Here is a 22,533-nt window from a genome sequence, read left to right as displayed (position 1 = left end):
AAAAGCGGTTTCTCTTCACGTGCCAGGGTGACATTTGGCTCGAGCCCCTCGGATGATCTTGGAGTTGAGGCGACTAGTTCCGTGCTGAGACGATCTCTCTCTGTTTCCCTTGCTCCCTCTCGGTCTCTCTGGCTCTAGGTGGGAGGACATCGTGGTGGGAGCCCCGCAGTTTTTTGAGAAGGACGGGGAGGTGGGCGGAGCCATTTATGTCTACGTTAACAAGGGCGGAGACTGGAGTAAGGTCACGCCCACCAGGATAGACGGACCTCGGGACTCCATGTTTGGACTGGCCGTAGAAAACCTGGGAGATCTCAACCTGGATGGCTATAAGGGTAAGGGGCGCGCGTGTGTGTATTGATAAGTCTGTCTTTGCCTTTGTGTGTGTGTGTGTGTGTGTGTGTGTGTGTGTGTGTGTGTGTGTGTGTGTAGATGGTGAGTAATCCTGACTCTCTCTCTCTGCCAGACATCGCTGTGGGAGCACCCTATTATGACAGTGGGTCAGGGAAGGTGTTTATCTACCACGGCTCAGCTCAGGGCATCAACGTCAAACCTGCACAGGTGTTGTCAGGGGTGCCATCGGAGACAAAGTTGTTTGGTTATTCCCTAGCTGGTAACATGGACCTGGACAGGAACTCGTACCCTGACCTGGCCGTTGGATCTCTCTCCGACTCTGTGTTCGTCTACAGGTAACCATGGCAATCGGTCATCTACCCCACAATGTTTTGTTTGTACATTTCTACATTCCATTTGTTAATACCGTCTTTTTTGGGGGGGCACTTTCTTGACCTTTAAACCTTTGACCCTGTGACGTCACTCCAGGACTCGGCCGGTCATTAGCATCCAGAAGGTTGTCAAGACAACGCCAAAGGAGATCGATCTGACTAAGAAAAACTGTGGCAACAGCATCTGGTGAGTGTGCTGTTTATCTGCAGAATAGGGACAATGAGAAACCATTTAACCTCTTGGGGCTAGGTGGGACGCTAGCGTGCCACCCGTGGTGCACTCCATCAACAGCAGGTGCATTTCAAGAGCGGCAAATTTGAATCCAAATAAATGTCAAAATTCAAATTTTTCAAAAATACAACTATTTTACACCATTTGAAAGATAAACATCTCCTTAATCTAACCACGTTTTACGATTTCAAAAAGGTTTTACGGCGAAAGCATAAATTTAGAGTATGTTAGGACAGTACATTTACAAGAGTTGTGTGTAATGTTTTGTCAAGTCAAAGACAGGGTCACCAAAACCATAAAACCAGCTAAAATGATGCACTAACCTTTTACAATCTCCATCAGATGACACTCCTAGGACATTATGTTAGACAATGCATGCATTTTTAGTTCTATCAAGTTCATATTTATATCCAAAAACAGCGTTTTACTATGGCATTGATGTTGAGGAAATCGTTTCCCTCCAATAACCGGCAGTCAAGTCAGCGTCACAAATTAAATAATTAAAATTAGAAAACATTGGTAAAATATTATATTGTCATTTAAAGAATTATAGATTTACATCTCTTGAACGCAATCAACTTGCCAGATTTAAAAATAACCTTACTGGGAAATCACACTTTGCAATAATCTGAGCACTGCGCCCAGAAAAATACGCGTTGCGATACAGACTAGACGTCATGTTGGGGAGATCTAAAATCGAAAATACTATGTAAATAATCCATTACCTTTGATTCTCTTCATCAGATGTCACTTCCCGGTATCACAGGTCCATAACGAATGTAGTTTTGTTCAAAAAAGCTCATCATTTATGTCCAAAAATCTCCGTCTCGTTAGCACATGATGTAAGCCAGCCGGACTTCTCGTCATGAACGAGGGGAAAAAATATATTTCCGTTCGTTCAAACATGTCAAACGTTGTATAGCATAAATCATTAGGGCCTTTTTTAACCAGAACATGAATAATATTCAAGGTGGACGAATGCATACTCTTTTATAACGTATTGGAACGAGGGTACCCAACATGAACTCGCGCGCCAGGTGTCTAATGGGACATCATCGTTCCATGGCTCTTGTTCGGTCAGATCTCCCTCCAGAAGACTCAAAACACTTTGTAAAGGCTGGTGACATCTAGTGGAAGCAATAGGAAGTGCCAAAATATTCCTAAGCCCCTGTGTTTTTCAATGGGATAGGTTTAAAGTCAATACAACACATCAGGTATCCACTTCCTGTCAGAAAATGTCTCAGGGTTTTGCCTGCCAAATGAGTTCTGTTATACTCACAGACACCATTCAAACAGTTTTAGAAACTTTAGAGTGTTTTCTATCCATATATAATAAGTATATGCATATTCTAGTTACTGGGTAGGATTAGTAACCAGATTAAATCGGGTACATTTTTTTTATCCAGACGTGCAAATGCTGCCCCCTAGACCCAACAGGTTAAACCATGTTCACAAATACAAATGACTTGCTGTGTTTCCAGCTTGGAGGTAGAGGCCTGCTTCTCCTACACCGCCAACCCTAAATCCTACAGCCCCAGACTGAGTAAGACAACACCATTTGTGTTATGATTTTTTCAGTGGGCTTTTTAGGCCTTAGATCAGTATGCAATAGTAACTGTCCCTCTCTCTCTCTCTCTCTCTCTCTTTCACTCTGTCTCGTTCTCTCTCCCCTCCTCAGCGGTGGCGTACTCCTTTGAGGCGGAGGCGGAGCGTCGGAAGAAGGGTCTCCCTCCCAGAGTGACCTTCTCCACGCGTTCCAGCGACGTCAACGACTACCAGTCCATCGGTGTTCTCGTCCTCAGTGGACAGGGCAAGAAGGAGTGTATCACCGCCAAACTCACACTGCAGGTACTAGATCCCAACTCGCACGACTCGTGACACTGCTTGCCATAAGAAAGAGGAAGGGGTAGCGAGAGGGGAAGAAAGAGAGAGATAATCTCAAGACGGTCTTTCACCAACCTTGCGGGTAAAATATGGACAAGAATCAGTCTCCTCTGTCCTTTGCCAGTGATATATAAGCCAGTACCACGTATCTCTTATCTGTAATCTGTGTGTCTGTCACCTACAGGAGAACATTAAGGACAAGCTCAGGGGAATCCCCATCGACGTTACCGTGGAGATAAAGAACTCCAAAAGGAAAAGAAGAGCGCTCCCAGAACTCCCGCCCATCCTCGACTCCAACGAGCCTATCACGGCCCGCGCTGAGGTGACCAACAACAACCGTAACACAGTGTCCTATTGGCCAGCTTCGGGTCGGCTTGTGTGACAAGAGTTTTACGACCGTGGCCTGCTCTTAAAGCCCGTTCCCTTTGGTCTGGCGTGAGTCTGTCTGATCGGCATGCTGTTCCCTGTGTGTGTAGGTGAGCTTCCTGAAGGAGGGCTGTGGCAGTGATAATGTGTGTCAGAGCAACGTACAGCTCCAGCATCGCTTCTGCTACAGAGAACCCAACAAGGACGTCTTCCATCCACTACCTATGTGAGTAGAACATCTGAACCTGTGTCACTAACCAACACCTGGGTGAGTGGAATCAACGCTGACATAAATCTGCCGGTGTCCTTGCAGAGAGGATGGGGTGCCAGTAGTCTCCCTTAGCGACCAGAAGGACATCGCCCTGGAGATCACGGTGACCAATCAGAATGGAGATGATGCCCATGAGGCGGCGTTGGTTGCCTCCTTCCCCCCCTCGCTCTCCTACTCTGCCTCCCGCTCTGCACCCAACGCGGTGAGTTTACACCTCTCCTCTTCTGTCACACGCCCTCTCTCTCTCTCTCCTTCCCCTCTTCCGTTCTTCAGGCCGGTTACCGAGTTGTGACTTGGCTGTTGTCGATTGCAGGACAAGCAGGTGATCTGTGTGACCAATACGAACGGCTCTCAGGCAGACTGTGAGCTGGGGAACCCCTTCAAGCGAGGCTCAGAGGTGAGAGACGCCGAGGCCAATCACCATCACCAGCTGAAGCGCGTGCACGTGCTGACCTGTCCGTCTGTGTGTTTTAGGCGAAGTTCTACATCATCCTGAGTACAGCTGGCATCTCTCTGAACACCACAGAGCTGGAGATAGACCTGAAGCTGGAGACGTGAGTATACGCTGCCCGCCTCCCTCCACGATGAGATGCTGCACGGCTACATTTGACCAACGGTGCTGATTTGACCTCTGACCTTTCAGGACGAGTGACCAGCAAAACGTGGCCAGAGTCAAGGCCAAGGCCAAAGTGGTGATCGAGCTGCTGCTGTCCCTCACAGGGTACAACGATATGATTTGCCAGCTGCTTACTTTAATGTGCTTTCATGTGCTTTTACACGTGAGAACCAAATGAGTTGTTGCACCTGCCAGCATCGGAGCGTCAGCATGACGACGTTTGTGTTCACGTCGTGTTTCTTGTTTTCCCAGAGTGGCCAAGCCCTCCCAGGTCTACTTTACTGGAGAGGTCAAAGGTGAGAGCGCCATGAAGTCCGAGGGAGACATCGGCAGCCCCATCGAGTACGAGTTCAGGGTAAGCCTATTCGTTTGGTTCTTTTCCGGAATAATGACGTCATTATCAAACAGGGTCACTATAAACTGAACTCACCTGTCCTTTGACTGCCTTTTGATTGACAGGTGATTAACCTGGGGAAGCCCCTGAAGACATACGGCAGCGCCGCCCTGATCGTCAATTGGCCAAAGGAGACGGTGGAGGGGAAGTGGCTCCTGTACCTGATGAAGATCGACTCCAGAGGCCTGGAACAGATCACCTGCTCCCCTGAGAGAGAGATCAACTCACTCACTGTCAAAGAGGTTAGGAAACACCGCAGCGGTCAAACTCCAATCTCCTTGGACCTTTCCGGTCCCAAGGCAAACAAACTAACAGTCCCAGTACAGTTACCTCTGTTGTTCTCACCAAGGGAATGTTTGTTCCGAATGATCTTGTGTCACACTCCGTTTAGGAGCCGAGCAGCACCAGGAGAAGACGAGCCGTAGGGGAGACGGACAAACCTCAGGGGGGAACCATCGCACGACTGACTGACAAGAGGAAATACACTACTCTGGTAACACAACCTTCTCTCCCAGCTGCTCAACGTTTAAATGTTGTGTTATTAGTCGTTTACGAGCTCTACTCTAACGTGTGTGTGTGTGTGTTACAGTCGTGTGAGGACGGGGCAAAGTGTGTGGAGATTCGCTGCCCCCTTCAGGGCCTGGACAGTAATGCAGTCATCCTGCTCAGATCTCGCCTCTGGAACAGCACATTCCTGGAGGTAAGACACGCACCTCCCTCTGCTATTTGACTGCACCTCATGTTCCTGTCCACTCTCACCCCCCTCTGTGTTTCCCAACAGGAGTACTCCAAGCTGAACTATCTGGACGTGATCGTGAAAGCCTCTCTCAGAGTGAACGGCGCAGCTAAAAACATGGTCCTGAGGAACGCCGAGACGCAGGTACTTGACCAGTTTCACATTTCGAACACAAATTAAAAAAAACACCCACATTTCCCTTTCTATTGACTTTCTGTTGACTCTCTATTGCTGTTGTCTTTTCTCAGGTGAGAGTGACGGTGTTCCCAGAGCGTCGTGTGGCTCAGTACGGAGGACTCCCATGGTGGATCATCCTGGTAGCCATCTTGTTAGGGCTGCTGCTGCTCGGCCTGCTGGTCTTCCTGCTGTGGAAGGTAAGACTAGAAGAGCGCGCATAAATGTCACTGTTTACAGTATATACAGTATGAATACACACACGTACGTACACACACACACACACACACACACACTAATGCAATTGCTTCTCTTTAGTGTGGTTTCTTCGGGAAAAAGAAAGAGGATGTACCACCCTCTGACAAAGAGAGATTGACGTCTTCTGACGCGTAAAAGAGGGAGAGACGCTGTCTCTGGGGTAAACGCATCTATACCCACCTATACATGCCCAGGGTCACAGAGGATGGACGGACACAGTGGCAGACTAACTATCGCTGAATGGGGGGGGGGGAACGCTTTCGCTAATGAACAAGCAGTAAAGGGGCTCAGAGCTACGAAATCAAATGCAATGGCTTTGACGATGGAACGGATGGAATGTTAAAGAGCTCAGCTGACAGGTTGCTGTAGAAAAAGCACTTCTAGTTTCTGCTTGGAAATGTCCTTCTTTCTAACTGTTGTTGTGGAGTTATGGACGGTTTACTTGCATGGCCATGTGGGTATGAATGCTTCCTTTGGTTGAAAAATCCTTATGCCATGTATACGAACTGTTCTCCTATCGCTCTAAAGACCTTCTGGGTTGGTCCTTGTGGTCTTCATCGCTCTCTGTCTCTGGTTTCTGCTTCTGTGGTCGCCATTGGAACTTCAAGCACTTCCTGTCTGAAGGCTCTGAAGTGGTTCTCTCTCAGCCTGGTTTATAGGGGCGTTGCTACATTACAGATTTCTGCATGTAGGACCACCGATGGCTCTGTATCGCCTCCTACTGTTCAAGAGCCTCACTCACATCTCTGCCCTTAAAGGGATAGTACACCCCAAAATCAAACATTTAGACTTTTCCATAGTTTGATGTGAGGGTGAACTATTCCTTTTATGTTGTCGAGACGCTCAAAACTGCTAGTTACTGATTTTCTATGTGCTGTTTTTTTGTTGTTGCCGCCGACAGTGTGGGTTTTTCAGACGCTCCAAGTACGACGACAGCGTTCCCAGTTATAATGCGGTGCGGATACAAAAGGAGAAGAAAGACCAACTGGGAAGCCTGGAAAAGAAAGCCTGGATAACGAGCTGGAGTGAGAACGAGAGTTACTCTTAATGGTGGAACGCTGGAGCTCCCGTTCCCACAGACATTGATCTGACTATTCCAAGGCCCCGCGCCACAGTATGGACACAAAAATTACACATTTTTTAAAAAGGATTGTAGAAAAGCTTTATTTGTGTACTTTAAGGACAGACGGTTAGATAAGGTGAAATAACACTTCATCAAATTGTCCCTTTTTGGGGATCAATTAAGTAGTACCTTGTCTGATTGAATTTTATCTTGATAGTGACATCCATGTTGATCACTGGACAGAAAGAGAAGATTTTTGTGTGTTCTTTTACATTTTGGGTCAAGAATCCCAGCTGTCTCTCTTTCAAAGCTCTGGATGTTGTTTTGTAAATGTACACTTATGGAATAGGCTAGAGTGTTTTATATGTTTTGTATATTTTGAAGAATGTGTATTTATTGTATGAGGAGAATGTTACCTACAAAGTACTCCACTGGCCAAATCATTTTTCAGAATGAGTTTTTTTTTCTTCCAAGATATGGAAGGATGGATGCCTCAAATCACAAATAATCTCAAAACCATTTGGGTGTAAGGACAGTTATACACATTTCGCATGTTTAACTGTGGCCATTTTTCATCAAGTTAAAGCAGGAGCTAATCAACAGCTTTCCCATTCAATCTTTCTATATTATTTATATCTATGTACTAACGTCCATAACTGCTCAGAGAGAACGTTGTGAACTTATAAGTATTAGATTGTTGAGATGGACCAGTGAAGCAGAGTGAGTGGAGAAACTACATATCGTAGTTCTTCTAACCGGTCACGTTAAATCAGTGTTCATTTCAAGGAAGTGAAGAAATTATGCCTTTTTTTTGGTTTTGTAGAAGTATTTAAACAGGACCCATTTCATCCTTAACGTGGAGGATTTGTCCAGTGACAGCTGTTGACAATGTAAAGTAAAAGTGTGAAAAATTGCCATGCTAAATAAATGTTTTTACATCCTGTACAAAGTCACATCCATCTTTTTCTTTCGTGCATTTTGTTACATCGTGGAAATGAAATTTAACCTGAATGTTAAAATGCGGCCTTTACAGTCAGAAGTTAAGTCTAAATTTGAAACATTATTTATTAACGCACATAAAACATTCACAGCTTAAAATACAATATAGTGCTTAATGTCATCCACTGTACAACATGCATATAGAAACGTCTATACATAGCAACAAAACACTTAAAATAAATAAAAAGTATTTCACCGGCCGCGGTGAAGACTTACAGTAAGACATGTCTTTGCTGACAGAGAGACTAATATAGACTAAAGCAGCTTGTCTGAAGACTGGAATGCATGACATGAGCCTAATAGTAGGACATCTCAGATAAAAAGTTGTGATTTAAGATAGGTCAGACTTCAGCAGAGTGACTCTGTTCTGACCTTTTTACCACCACATCTGCCCTCCCTTCCCGCCTTCTCCCTCATCTCCTTTCCTTCACTCTCCTTGCTCCTATTCTCCCTTTCCTTGTCCTCTCTCTCCATTCCCTTCACTCTCTCCTTCTCTCGCTCCAGAGTCTTCCTCATCTCCTTCAGCCTTCTCTTCAGAGCAGCACGGTCACTCTGACTGCACACCCCCAGAGCCTAAAGAAAGAGGTGGAGGGAGACTTTAATTTATGTGAAACTATGGGCTGATCCATATGGAATGAAATCATTCATCTAAGGGACGCGTCACAATACTCTTCACTCGCCCCCTTTCCTAGCTGGTCACTGATCAGGGAAGTCCATTCAGTCCTTTCATTTATCAGAACACTGAAGACAGAAGGTGAGGAGAGGATGATGTCTAACAGTATTAAAACATAGTCCTTGACTCCCTGTAGAACAAACCTACTTTGAGTTTATTGTTGTCCAGATTGAGGAGTTGCAGCCCATCCACACCATTGGCTGTGAACTCGGCTGCATATTGGTCCATGCTAATGCCAATCAACCACAGACAGACCTGCTGATTGGTCCATTGGTCCAGGGGTTGGCTTTGCCATTGATTATTGCTACCAACTAGGACAGAGTCACCGTCTAGAGTCTACAGAGAGGGACAGACATATGGACAGATTGTTTTTGAACTGTTTTGGGTTTGTGTCAAACTAACACCTTATTCTGGGTCGTTGGGGGGGGGGGGGGTAAACCACAATCCAGCCATTTGAGCCGAGGAGAAAACAATCAAGGAATGGTAGAAAACTAGAGCAGAAATCAGGTCAGAGAGAGAAGGGCGATAAGACAGAGAAGGGGAGAGAGGACAGAGTGAGAAATAGAGGGAGACCATGTGAGAGAGATGGAGAGACTCACCTCTGAGGAGAAGGTGAGAGTTTGAGAGCGCCCAGAGAGAGACAGATCTGATAGCATCCCTGACAGGAGAGCAGAGCTGGTACTCCCCGCGTCTGCGACACTCAGTCTCTAGAATGAGCAAAGACATGTGTGACTCACAAACACACAGTAAAGTGCACGCTTGCACACACAACCAACCGCACACAGTCAAGAGCGAGTACAGTACAAAATGAAAGGCCCCAGGTGAAATAAGCATGCGAAAATCATAAGCCACATACATTATTGAGTTGGACAAGTGCTTTGAGCCAAAATGAAATTTGAAGTCCAGGGTAGTCGGAGATGAAAGGCCAGGTGTGCGAATGCACGCCTCCCCTCTCACCTGGCAGTCTCTACTGCCTCCGGTGGTCATGTAGGGTAGACTGCTGCTGGAGACCGACCTAAGCTTCTCTCTCTCCTTCTTCAGTCTCTCCCGCCCTCGCTCCCCGAACCAGGAGAAGGGCAGGCAGGAGGGCATGGAAGTGACAGAGCCTGAGGGAGATACACCACTGCTGGAGTTACCTACCAGGTCACCACACGAACCCCTGGGGACAGAGAAAGACAACGCAACAGTCAAATAGAGGGACGGCAGAAACACTGAAAGAAGAAATGTAATGTGTGTGTAAATAGAAATCGCTGGACATGGTGTGTGTATAGTATTGACTGGACCCCGTTTTCTCTGCTAGTTCCGTAGTGTGTATACCATTTGTTTTACCTGTGGTCCAGGGACCTTCTCTCGTTCTTCTCCTTCTCACTCTTCCTCCCTCTGCTCAGAGACTTGCGGAGGCTGCTAGAGGGCAGAAGAACAGAGGTTAGAGGACAAGGTGGAACTATTACCACATTTCGCATACATGACCAAAAGTATGTGGACACCTGCTCGTCGAACATCTCATTCTAAAATCATGGGCGTTAATATGGAGTTGGTCCCCCCCTTTGCTGCTTATAACAGCCTCCACTCTTCTGGGAAGGCTTTCCACTAGATATTGGAACATTACTGCGGGGACTGGCTTCCATTCAGCCACAAGAACTTCAGTGAGGTCAGGCACTGATTTTTGGGCGAGGTAAGGCACTGACTCTGTCCTCTAACCTCTCTGGCTCGCAGTCAGCGTTCCAATTCATCCCAAAGGTGTTCGATGGGGTTGAGGTCAGGGCTCTGTGCAGGCTAGTGAAGTTGTTTCACACAGATCTCGACAAACCATTTCTGTATGGACATCGCTTTGTGCACAGGGGTCCTGTTCTGTGAGCTTGTGTGGCCTACCACTTCGCGGCTGAGCCGTTGTTGCTCCTAGACATTTCCACTTCACAATAACAGCACTTACAGTTGACCGGGACAGCTCTAGCAGGGCAGAAATTTGACAAACTGACTTGTTGGAAAGGTGGCATCCTATGACGGTGCCACGTTGAAAGTCACTGAGGTCTTCAGTAAGGCTATTCTACTGGCAATGTTTGTCTATGGAGATTGCATGGTGGTGTGCTCGATTTTATACACATGTCAGCAACAGGTGTGGCTGAAATAGCCAAATCCACGAATTTGAAGGGGTGTCCACATACACTATACATACAAAAGTATCTTATCTGCTCAGAAGTGCCTAGGGGAAAGGGGTTAGGGGTTGGTTTGAGAATGGGCTTGCTGTACACTACAACTACAAGAGGATCTGGTGAGCAACCTACCTGAAGTCAGGGAATCTTCTCTTTGATTTGTGTGTGGTAGAGGAGTTGTCCTCTTTAGAGGGAGACTGGCCTGGATGGGGGGTGAGGAGAGAGGATGGGGGATGGGACTGGGGGGTGAGGGCAGACAGAGAGGTGGTGCTGGAGTGGACACGGTCACCTCCTGCTGAGAATGAACGTCCCGCCTCTCGGGGTGTGCTCGCAGTCAGAGATTGGCTCTTCCTGTCACAGGCTTGAATCTGGTCTTCCTCACCCTACAGGGAGTGATAGAACATTGTATGTATGTATGTATGTATGTATGTATGCATGTATGTATGTATGTATGTATGTATGTATGTACATGTATGTAGGTATGTATGTATGTACATGTATGTATGTATGTATGTATGTATGTATGTATGTATGTATGTATGTATGTGTCTGACCTGTCTCCTGAAGGACTCTCTGAGTTTGTCTCGTGAGGGAGGGTGTCTCTTGGCTTTCTGGGCGAGCTGTGCTCTGGCCCTGTGAGCGCTGGTGTCCAGCCGACCCGTCTCAGGCACCGCAATGCTCCAGTCTGCACCTGATACAAACACACAGTCTGAGAGGCTCAATACACAAAGAGACACACATGCTCGCACACACAGACACATACTACCCGAGGGGCAGTGTCTTACTGGAGGTAAATGAGGTGTCCAGCGATTGGTTGTCGATCTCAGGGACCGCCTCCCCTCGCTCCAGGGGACCTATCTGAACAGAGGAAAAGAAAAACACTTCTCACTCAGGTAGTAGCTGTGCACCGCAGTTTACGTCATCTCCTCCAGTCTCACCTGTCTCTGTAGTCTATCCACGGTATCTCTGTGTCTCCTCTCGGTCTCCTCCATCTCTCGCCGCAGCTCTTCCTCTCTCCTCTCACTCTCCTTCTCTCTGCACAGGGACAGAAGGACCATCAGACACAGAGAGAAATATACTTTCTAAAATGGCAGTGAAAGTTCCAAATTGGCTCACAGGGGCATTTTCACTGTTGACTACATTACCCAGAGCTCACCTGTGTTGGAATTCCCTCAGCAGTCTCTTGGCCTTGCTGTATTTGACCTCTAGGCTGTCGAATTGGCTCTGAGTGTCAGCCAATCGCTGGTTCACAATCCTGCACAGAGCCTGGGCCTCCTGCCAGTACCTAGAAGAACAATCACATTCTTCCTCATCATGTTCATCATAATCAGAATTTTTTATCATCACCATCACACTAAATGAGTGACTGGTAGATCAGTGTAATTGATGATTACTTCTCTAGTTGGTCAGCCTTCTCCTCTCCATCCTGGACACTCTGCTCCAGCTCATCCTGACGACTCTCCCACAAGGCCCGCTGCTCCTCACAAACCCTCAGCTGGAGGACAAACAGGTGGGTAACCAGTTCCCTAGCCCCATACCATGAGCCCCATTCATCTAGCCCTCATCCCTAGACAGTAGACACTCCCCTTAGAAACATCCCCTACCCACTCTACTAAGCACCCAGTCCACTTCAGCCACGTTCCAATACCTTGAAGATGCAGCCTTCCTTCTTCCTAAATAATCACTAAATCGAACAATTGCACAGGTAAAAGTAAGGGCCTAAATTAGATCGCTTTAACCAATGCTGTCACGTCAGATCCGATCAGTGATAACACAGGGAAGACGGACAAGAAGAAAGTCTATTTTCAAGGTTATTGGAACATGGCATCTGTACTAATAACTCAGACTGTAGACAGGGACGTCTCATAGAGCTAAATGAGTCTGTTCTGAGAGGGAGGAAGAGTGTGTGTGTTAGCATGCGTTTTGACAGTCTCGTCAGTGTGACCTACCTTCTCCTGGGCTAGGTAGAGTTGGTCTGATCTGGTCCTGAGCTTCAATTGGAGCTGAGGCGAGACCAGTACACACTTGAAAACACTTTGCACAACACAATGCAACTTAACAACACTTATTAACACTAACACCTATCTGATGCCTTCAGATCTCCAGACACTAGAATCTGTTCTGGCACCAGGAACATAATGCTTTCGGGGGGGGGGGGGGGGGGGGGGTAACAGAGTACGTTTTCACCAGAGTACACGCACGCACGCACGCGCACACACACACACACAATACTGGACTTCAACACATCTGACTGTCACACCTGTTTGTATTTAAGGCAGAGCTGGGCTGAGTCCAGGCTGGTTAGGTCTTCCTCTTCTTCATCCTCTGTAAGGAGATCTTCCTCTCTCTCGTCCACTGTGCTCAGCCCCAGAGCACCATCATCACCTCTAATTAGCAACTGAGATGCATAAAACACCCGCACACAGGTACAACCAATAAGGAATGCTTACGTACAAAGTGTAGAAAGTGTTCACACCCCTGGACTTTTTCCACACTTTGTTGTGTTACAGCCTGAATTTTAAATGGATTCAATTGAGATGTCGTGTCACTGGCCTACACAAAATACCCCATAATGTCAAATTGGAATTATGTTTTTAAATGTTTTAAATGTAATTGCAAATGAAACTCTGAAATGTTGTGAGTCGCTATGTAATCAATCCCTTTGTCATGGCAAGCCTAAATAAGTTCAGGAGTAAAAATGTGCTTAACAAGTCACATAAGTTGCATGGACTCACTCCGTGTGCAATAATAGTGTTTAACATCATTTTCTAATGACTCTCTCATCTCTGTACCCCACACAATTATCTGTAAGGTCCCTTAGTCGAGCAGTGAATTTCAAACCCATTCAACCACAAAGTCCAGCAAGGTTTTCCAATGCCTCACAAAGAAGGGTACCCATTGGTAGATATATATATATATATATATATTTTTTTTTTACCTATATCCCTTTGAGCATGGTGAAGTTATTAATTACACTTTGGCTGGTGTATCAATACACCGAGTCACTACAAAGATACAGGCGTCCATCCTAACTCAGCTGCCAGAGAGGAAGGATACCACTCAGGGATTTCACCATGAGGCCAATGGTGACTTTAGAACAGTTACAGAGTTTAACCTGTTAGGGCTAGGGGACAGTATTTACACGGCCGGATAAAAAACGTACCCGATTTAATCTGGTTATTACTACTGCCCAGAAACTAGAATATGCATATAATTATTGGCTTTGGATAGAAAACACCCTAAAGTTTCTAAAACTGTTTGAATGGTGTCTGTGAGTATAACAGAACTCATATGGCAGGCAGAAACCTGAGAAGATTCTGTACAGGAAGTGCCCTGTCTGACCATTCCTTGGGCTTCTTGACTCTTTTTATTGAAAACTTAGGATCTTTGCTGTAACGTGACACTTCCTACGGCTCCCATAGGCTCTCAGAACCCGGGAAAAAGCTGAATGATGTCGAGGCAGCCCCTGGCTGAAAAACATTAGCGCCTTTGGTAAGTGGTCTATCAGAGGACAATGACACTGAGGCGCGTGCACGAGGCGACCCCATGTTTTTATTTTCTCTCTCTTTGTACTAAAACACAGATTCCCGGTCGGAATATTATCGCTTTTTTACGAGAAAAATGGCATAAAAATTGATTTTAAACAGCGGTTGACATGCTTCGAAGTACGGTAATGGAATATTTAGAATTTTTTTGTCACGAAACGCGTCGCGCGCGTCACCCTTCTTTACCCTTTCGGATAGTGTCTTGAACGCACGAACAAAATGCCGCTATTTGGATATAACTATGGATTATTTTGAACCAAACCAACATTTGTTATTGAAGTAGAAGTCCTGGGAGTACATTCTGACGAAGAACAGCAAAGGTAATAACATTTTTCTTATAGTAAATCTGACTTTGGTGAGGGCTAAACTTGGTGGGTGTCTAAATAGCTAGCCCTGTGATGCCGGGCTATCTACTTAGAATATTGCAAAATGTGCTTTCACCGAAAAGCTATTTTAAAATCGGACATAGCGAGTGCATAGAGGAGTTCTGTATCTATAATTCTTAAAATAATTGTTATGTTTTTTGTGAACGTTTATCGTGAGTAATTTAGTAAATTCACCGGAAGTTTGCGGGGGGTATGCTAGTTCTGAACGTCACATGCTAATGTAAAAAGCTGTTTTTTGATATAAATATGAACTTGATTGAACAAAACATGCATGTATTGTATAACATAATGTCCTAAGATTGTCATCTGATGAAGATCATCAAAGGTTAGTGCTGCATTTAGCTGTGGTTTGGGTTTATGTGACATTAAATGCTAGCTTGAAAAATGGGTGTCTGATTATTTCTGGCTGGGTACTCTGCTGACATAATCTAATGTTTTGCTTTCGTTGTAAAGCCTTTTTGAAATCGGACAGTGTGGTTAGATTAACGAGAGTCTTGTCTTTAAAATGGTGTAAAATAGTCATATGTTTGAGAAATTGAAGTAATAGCATTTCTAAGGTATTTGAATAACGCGCCATGGGATTCCACTGGCTGTTACGTAGGTGGGACGAAATCGTCCCACTGGCCCTAGAGAAGTTAATGGCTGTGATATGAGAACGGAGGATGGATGAACAGCATTGTAAATTACTCAAAAATACTAAGCTAAATGACAGAGTGAAAAGAAGGATGCCTGTACAGATTTTTTCTTACAAAACATGCATCCTGTTTTCAATAAGGCACTAAAGAAAAAAAGAAAAAAATACAAACAACACATCACTGAATACCACACTTCATATTTCCAAGTATGGTGGTGGCTGCATCATGTTATGGGTATGCTTGTCATCGGCAAGGACTAGTGACCTTTGTTGGATAAAAATAAACAATAGAGCCAAGCACAGGCAAAATCATTAAAAAAACCTGGTTCAGTCTGCTTTGCAACAGACACTGGGAGACAAATTCACCTTTCAGCAGGACAATAACCCAAAAGACAAGGCCAAATATACACTGAAGTTGCTTACCAATGTTCTTGAGTGGCCTGGTTAAAGTTGACTTAAATTGTCTGTCCAGCAAAACAGCTGAACATTTCTGTCTAGTAATGATCAATAACCAACTTGACAGAGCTTGAAGAATTTAAGAATAATGTGCAAATATTATACAACCCAGGTGTGCAAAGCTCTTAGAGACTTACCCAGAAAGATTCACAGCTGTAATCGCTGCCAAAGTTGATTCTAACATGTATCGACATAGGGGGTTGGATACTTATCTTATCAAGATGTACACTACATGACCAAAAGAATGTGGACACTTGCACGTCAAAAATCTCATTCCAAAATCATGGGCATTAATATGGAGTTGGTCCCCCCTTTGCTGTTACAACAGCATCCACTCTTCTGGGAAGTCTTTCTACAAGAGCATTAGTGAGGTCGGGCACTGATGTTAGGCGATTAGGCCTGGCTCAATGGGGTTGTGCTCAGGGCTCAATGGGGTTGAGCTCAGGGCTCTGTGCAGGCCAGTCAAGTTCTTCCACACCAATTGACAAACCATTTCTGTATGGACCTCACTTTGTGCATGGGGGCATTGTCATGCTGAAACAGGAAAGGGCCTTCCCCAAACTGTTGCCACAAAGTTGGAAGCACAGAATCGTCTAGAATGTCAATGTATACTGTAGTGTTAAGATTGCCCTTCACTGGAACTTAGGGGCCTAGCCCGAACCCTGAAACTTGACAAACTGACTTGTTGGAAAGGTGGCATCCTACGTTGGTGCCACATTGAAAGTCACCAAGCTGTTCAGTAAGGCCATTCTACTACCAATGTTTGTCTATGGAGATTGCTTGGCTGTGTGCTCGATTTTATACACCTGTCAGCGACGGGTGTGGCTGAGATAGCCGAACTCACTAATTTGACGGGGTGTCCACATACTTTGGATATATAGTGTATTAGTGTTTTGTGTAGATCATTGACAAAAACAAAAAAAACAACAATTACATCTATTTGAATCCCACTTTGTAACAAAATGTTAGAAAAGTAAAGGGGTGTGGATACTTTCTGAAGGCACTGTATACACAGTCTCACACCTACCTCCACTGTAGGTGGTGTCTTGTCCTGCTCCAGACTCTGAGTGATCAGACGAGCCACCTCACTCTCCTCCCCCTGCTTCTCCCGGCCTATCAAAAACCTGCAGTAAGAGACAACGACAAATCATCAGCCTGTGTTAAGTGGTACACCAAATTGCCGTAGAGAACGTGTGTGTGTGTGTGTGTGTGTGTGTGTGTGTATTTGTATATATACACCTGACGGTGCCAATGGTTTTCTTCAGCATAGTGGCAGCAAACAGCTGTGTGACTCCGACCAGACTGACCCCATCCACCTCCACTATCTGGTCATTCACCTGGATACTGACACACACACACAGAGAGAGACACACAGATCTAGGATCAGCTTACAGTATTACACTCGCATCTTACCATTAGAAAGGCATCATTAACCTTAGATCAGATTCTCACCGTCCGTCCTGTTGTGTAGCTCCGTTCTCTGTGACGGTCTTAACGAAGATGCCCAGCTTCTCCAGACCCTGGTCAGCCCCTACCCCCATCCCTATTATACTGATACCCAGACCCTCGTCTCCTACAGACAGACAGAGACAGGGGAGGTAGACGAAAAAGAGTAGGTGTAAAAACAAAAGGAGAGAGAGAGAGAGAGAGAGATGGGCTGATAAAGGGTGTGAGAGAGAAGGAGAGAGGAATGTAAAAAGGAATGGAAGAGGTAAAGGATAGAGGGAGGGAGATAGCAGAGGAGAGAGGGGACCAACCTTTCTCTATCTGGACAGGGAAGAGGTCCATCTTGTCCACTCTCTTCTCCAGTTCATATTCAGCAGAGGAAGACACAGGGTCAACGTCATCGTTACGCCTGTCATAGTCCGCATTAGAGTAGGTAAGGAACACCTGAGAGTACACACACACACACAGACACACAATTACATCTTTCATAGTCAAGTTTAGTGTGTGTGTGTGTGTGTGTAAAGCTTAGTGTGGTAAGACTAAGCGTCTGCTACAGCTTGTGTTTCCATCTCACACCCCAGTCATATTGGAGGATCTGACAACATAAACACTATGGTGTGGTATCAATAAGTCCAGCTGGCAGAGAGCGGGTAGACAATCTGGGGGACCCAGAAAACCAGACTGGCATACACCACACACACACACACACACACACACACACACACACACACACACACACACACACACACACAATTACATCTTTCATAGTCAAGTTTAGTGTGTGTGTGTGTGTGTGTGTGTGTGTGTGTGTGTGTGTGTGTGTGTGTGTGTGTGTGTGTGTGTGTGTGTGGATGCCAGTCTGGTTTTCTGGGTCCCCCAGATTGTCTACCCGCTCTCTGCCAGCTGGACTTATTGATACCACACCATAGTGTTTATGTTGTCAGATCCTCCAATATGACTGGGGTGTGAGATGGAAACACAAGCTGTAGCAGACGCTTAGTCTTACCACACTAAGCTTTACACACACACACACACACACAATGCTGAGTCATCGCAAATCCATGTGCTGCAGTTCAATCTCAGAGGCAGGGAACGTCTTAGACAAAATGGTCCTCAAAACAGTTATGGGACTTCATTTGCCAGTAATTAAATCCCAAATACACACTGACCTGGTGAAATGTGTGCCAACAGTGGCATACCTAGTAAGGCTCTCAGAAGACTTGGCAGCTACAGGGGCTGAGATGTCTGGGAGATTTTAGATCCTGACTAGAATCCCTCACACTGAAAAACCTAATGTGGAGTCACATACAGTAGGGAAGTTGGATGTTCTATACTGTATTTGAGTCATGGCTCATCCTATACAACTACTGCTGTACACACCTTTTCTATTCATATACCCCATTATATTTGTATATACAGTACCAGTCAAAAGTTTGGACACACCTACTCATTCAAGGGTTTTTCTTTATTTTTACTATTTTCTACATTGTGGAATAGTAGCGAAGACATCAAAACGATGATATAACACATATGGAAACATGTTTTAACCAAAAAAAAGTGTTAAATCAAAATATATTTTAAAATGTGAGATTCTTCAAAGTAGGCACCCTTTGAACTCTCTTGGTACTCTCTTGCTACAAGCTTGGCACACCTGTATTTGGGGAGTTTCTCCCATTCATCTCTGCAGATCCTCTCAACTCTATCAGGTTGGATGGGGAGCGTCACTGCACAACTACTTTCAGGTCTTTCCAGAGATGTTCGATAGTGGTTAAGTCCGGGCTCTGACTGGGTCACTCAAGGACATTCAGAGACTTGTCCCAAAGCCACTCCTGCGTTGTCTTGGCTGTGTGCTTAGGGTCGTTGTCCCTTTGGAAGGTGAACCTTCACCCCAGTCTGAGATCCTGAGCGCTCTAGAGTAGATTTTCATCAAGGATCTCTCTGTACTTTGCTCCGTTCATCTTTCCCTCGATCCTGACTAGTCTCCCAGTCCCTGCTGCTGAAAAGCATCCCCACAGCATGATGCTGCCACCACCATGCTTCACTGTAGGGATGGTGCCAGGTTTTCTCCAGACATTATGCTTGGCATTCAGGCCAAAGAGTTCAGTCTTGGTTTAAATCATACAAGAGAATCTTGTTTCCCATGGTCTGAGTTCTTTAGGTGCCTTTTGGCAAACTCCAAGCGGGCTGTCATGTGCCTTTTACTGAGGAGTGGCTTCCATCTAGCAACTACTATAAAAGCCTGATTGGTGGAATGCTGCAGAGATTGTTGTCCTTCTGGAAGGTTCTTCCATCTCCACAGAGGGATTCTGGAGCTCCGTCAGAGAGACCATCGGGTTCTTGGTCACCTCCCTCACCAAGGCCCTTTTCCATCGATTGCTCAGTTTGGCCAGGCGGCCAGCTCTAGGAAGAGTCTTGGTGGTTCCAAACTTCTTCCATTTATGATGGAGGCCACTGTGTTCTTGGGGACCTTCAATGCTGCAGAAATGTTTTGGTACCCTTCCCCAGATCTGTGCCTCGACACAATCCTGTCTCGGAGCTCTACAGACAGTTCCTTCGACCTACCCATGCTTTTCATTTTACCACAACTAAGGGATTGAGCCATACTTACTCTCTGAATCAAAATCTGGTACCCCTTTAATCAAACCCAATGGGGTGAGTGAGTTTTTGTGGTGTTCTTCTAACAATGAGATTGGGTGTGGGGTAGGGGTGGCTGGGGGGTTTACCTTGATTGGTGCTGTCGAGAATTTGACCTTCCTTGTCTTAGCAGAATCCTCATCATCCTCATGAGGAAGACCGGGAATCTCTTCATATTCAGTAGAGAGCTGCTCCTCTGGCTCTGGAGTCAGACATCTTGCGGAGTCCCGTTCCCTGTCTTTCGCGAAGGCCTCCTCCTCAATCCCAAGGATGATGGTAGACCCATTCTTCTCTCCTCTCTCAGTGCACTCTCTCCCTTCGTCCTCATCCTTCACCTCCACTCTCCATCTGCACTTCCTCTCTTCTTCCTCTCTCACCTCCTTCTTTACCCTGAAGTCTTTCCCTCTTGCCTCCAATCCGGCCTTCTCGTTCCCTTCCTCCTCTTTGCTCTCATTACGCATGCTTCCTCTCGCCTCAACTTTCTCCTGCTCTCCTGCCTCATCTCCTTCTTCCGTCCCTACATTCTCGTTCTCCATCTCACTCTTTCCTGTCGTCCCCTCTTCTCTATACCGTCTGCTTTCTCCCGCCATTTGCCCCTCCCTCCATTCTATCGCCTGCTGGTACATGTCTCTCCCTGATTCCTTCTCCCTCACCTCAGAACTGTCAGGGAATCCCTCCACACACTCGCTTAACGAGGGTTCAACCATTCTGGGTTCTACTGGAGGTTCAACTGTTCTCTGTTCCACCATTTTAGGTTGCACTGTAGGTTCAACCATTCTCTGTTCTACCATTCTAGGTTCCACACCGGATTCTTCAAACACATCATCTACCAGGTTATTCACATTGCTCTCCTCCCTCTTGCTTTCCTCCTCTTGCTTCATGGTCTCCTCTTCTTTCTTTAAGGTGTCCTCATCCTCCTCTCCCTCGTTCCCTTCGCTCTCAGACGACTCGCTCTTCACCTCCACTAGCTCCGCCCTCACAGTCCTAGCCCCTGACCCCTCTGTGGGGGTCAAAGGGTCACCAGGGGTCATGTAAAGATCATTAGGGTCATTCCCCTCAGACAAAGTCCTGTTGTCAGCATTAGGTGTACTAGGGCCATAGAAGTCAGTCTGGTCAGAACAGGGGGAGACTGGGGTGAGAGGACTAGGGGAGTCATAAGAATGGGATGGATGCTGAGAGTGGAGGGTGCTGGGTGCTGGGCTAGGTGGGTTGAATACATGGGAGCACACAGAGTCCTCACACACACTCCCATCTAACACACTTCCACCACACACACTGCTGCTGTCTGAGGGGTCAGCCATAGGACTTGGGCCATCAGGGGAAAAAGTCTCACTGGAGTGACCATTAACTGGGTGAATGTGTGTAGACAAGCTGGTGTCCAGTGATGAAGTGTGCGTGTGGAGTTCTACGTCGGATAGAGAAATGTGTGTGTGTACGTTGATGGGTTTCCTCCCCTCCCCCTCTCCTTCGCTTTCTGACGTAGATGTCAGCTCATCTCTTTCTGACCTGCCCCTTGCTCTCCCCATGCCCCCGTCCTCCCCCCTCCCATCCACAGACCCCCTGCCATCTCTGCCAGGGCTGACCTTTACACTTTGACCCCCGCTGACCGTCTCAAACAGCTTCCGGGTCACAGAGAACTTTTGAGCTAGAGCCGCTCTGTCTATCTCTATCTCCTCGGCCTTGGACGGTTTATCTAGCATAGATGGTTCTACACTGGACATGCTCCGGACAGAGCTGTAGCTGGGAGAGCATTTGGGTAGGGCCTGAGACAAGGGGTGGATGAGGTGCTGTTGGCTGTCCATCTGGAGGAAGATGTTGTCTCGGATCTTGGTCCCTCTAGGACTGAGGGTCCTACCCCTAGAACACTCACCAGGGCCACTGGCACTGCTGGTCCTGGTGTGAGGGACTGCCATGGGGCCAGGTGAAGGGATAGAGAGGCCCAGGGAAGTAGGTCTAGGCCTGGTCACAGTGTCCAAGGAGTATTTGATGGAGTGGAAGTCAGACTTGTAGGCGTTCCTGTGGGGGGAGGCGCTCCGGCCTTTATTGTTCGTCCGCATCATCTGGAGCTGGAGGCTGGTGGAGAGGTATGAAGCTCAACGAAGGAGTCAAGTTTGCATGTCTCCCTTATTAGATAGGGTTAGAAGGTACCGCTCTGTTTCCAAACAAGTTAAACTTTAGGACTCCGTCCACTGTCTACAGAAAAACACACTAGGAGAGAGACATGAGTCAGTTAACAACAGAGGAAATTACAATCATGAAATGGCAGTGGTGCTTTTGGCCTAAAAGTGCAGAAAAAAAATCTGTATTTCATATCAAATTATAATTTTGTTTGTTTTTCATAGTCTACTTCCAACTAGGCCTACCTACTAATAACATTGTTCACCAGACACTTCTGCCCATGCGCAATTAGCCTGGGGAGGAGGTTAACTACTTACTAACAACCATAACAAAACATGTAAAACAAAGTAATAAAACGACAGTTAGCCTACAGTAGGGTACTGTTTGTTAACTTCAATCTTATAACCCGAAGATAATATAGTCCTATTGGTTCTTACCTGTTTGCAAAGCTGAAGTACAACTACAACGCATTCAAAAGCAGGTCAATTTGATTCATATCGCTATTCAAGTTGAACAGCATTTATATGAACCAGTATTATCCCTGCGTCCACGGCGTTACAAACGCTGATTGAAAATGTCCTCGGTTCATTGTGGAAATGCCAAACTTTGCAAATCCCCACACCTTGCGCCGACAACGCGCGCGCCCTTCACTTACCACCTGGCGCGCTGCCAGGGACCATCAAGCGAAAGTGCGCGTGCACGAAAGACTGCTCTCATATATTCAGGTTGCTAGATTTTTCTGCCTCTCCAGTCCTGTCTCCATCCTATAGAAA

General features: G+C 46.2%; 2 protein-coding genes across 3 annotated transcripts in view; one reads left to right on the top strand and one right to left on the bottom strand.

Annotated features, from left to right (window-relative positions):
- The window catches only part of LOC106600084 (integrin alpha-6), a 19,866-nt gene extending 12,197 nt beyond the window's left edge, over positions 1–7,669 (top strand). The window contains exons 7-25 of one of the 2 annotated variants that reach the window (XM_014191430.3): positions 139–332; positions 464–686; positions 820–909; positions 2,436–2,497; positions 2,633–2,802; positions 3,023–3,160; positions 3,315–3,430; positions 3,518–3,677; positions 3,789–3,872; positions 3,950–4,029; positions 4,119–4,196; positions 4,344–4,446; positions 4,551–4,727; positions 4,877–4,978; positions 5,075–5,185; positions 5,267–5,365; positions 5,470–5,595; positions 5,714–5,813; positions 6,555–7,669. In XM_014191430.3, the coding sequence (XP_014046905.1) occupies positions 139–332; positions 464–686; positions 820–909; positions 2,436–2,497; positions 2,633–2,802; positions 3,023–3,160; positions 3,315–3,430; positions 3,518–3,677; positions 3,789–3,872; positions 3,950–4,029; positions 4,119–4,196; positions 4,344–4,446; positions 4,551–4,727; positions 4,877–4,978; positions 5,075–5,185; positions 5,267–5,365; positions 5,470–5,595; positions 5,714–5,788 (2,188 nt within the window). In that variant the 3' untranslated portion in view covers positions 5,789–5,813; positions 6,555–7,669. The remainder of the gene's footprint in view (positions 1–138; positions 333–463; positions 687–819; positions 910–2,435; positions 2,498–2,632; positions 2,803–3,022; positions 3,161–3,314; positions 3,431–3,517; positions 3,678–3,788; positions 3,873–3,949; positions 4,030–4,118; positions 4,197–4,343; positions 4,447–4,550; positions 4,728–4,876; positions 4,979–5,074; positions 5,186–5,266; positions 5,366–5,469; positions 5,596–5,713; positions 5,814–6,554) is intronic. The other variant, XM_014191429.3, reaches the window with a different exon arrangement.
- LOC106600076 (uncharacterized) lies at positions 6,804–22,533 on the bottom strand. Its single transcript, XM_082973091.1, has 19 exons — positions 22,198–22,533; positions 19,732–21,850; positions 17,320–17,452; positions 17,015–17,135; positions 16,802–16,906; positions 16,590–16,686; positions 12,802–12,939; positions 12,491–12,544; positions 11,936–12,036; positions 11,698–11,826; positions 11,480–11,576; positions 11,327–11,399; positions 11,096–11,232; positions 10,674–10,924; positions 9,718–9,792; positions 9,346–9,547; positions 8,988–9,095; positions 8,536–8,724; positions 6,804–8,288 (listed from the first exon to the last, which is right to left on the bottom strand). The coding sequence occupies exons 2-19, from the start codon at positions 21,700–21,702 to the stop codon at positions 8,064–8,066; spliced, it is 4,206 nt and encodes a 1,401-aa protein (XP_082829217.1). The 5' UTR covers positions 21,703–21,850; positions 22,198–22,533; the 3' UTR covers positions 6,804–8,063.

The sequence above is a fragment of the Salmo salar genome, chromosome 03 (assembly GCF_965601325.2).
Source record: "Salmo salar chromosome 03, fSalSal1, whole genome shotgun sequence".
Taxonomy (NCBI): Eukaryota; Metazoa; Chordata; class Actinopteri; order Salmoniformes; family Salmonidae; genus Salmo; species Salmo salar.
Note: the sequence above shows the minus strand (reverse complement) of the source record. Positions and strands in the feature narration are given on the sequence as shown.

What these genes read in the sequence shown, in the direction of transcription:
- LOC106600076 (XM_082973091.1), bottom strand. Translation starts at nt 21,702, where the DNA reads ATGATGCGGACGAACAATAAAGGCCGGAGCGCCTCCCCCCACAGGAAC. An exon ending in CCCTGTCCAGATAGAGAAAG is followed by an intron (nt 17,136 to 17,319) that starts GTTGGTCCCCTC and finishes GTCTGTCTGTAG; the next exon opens with GAGACGAGGGTCTGGGTATC. An exon ending in AGAAGATTCCCTGACTTCAG is followed by an intron (nt 9,793 to 10,673) that starts GTAGGTTGCTCA and finishes TCTGCCCTCTAG; the next exon opens with CAGCCTCCGCAAGTCTCTGA.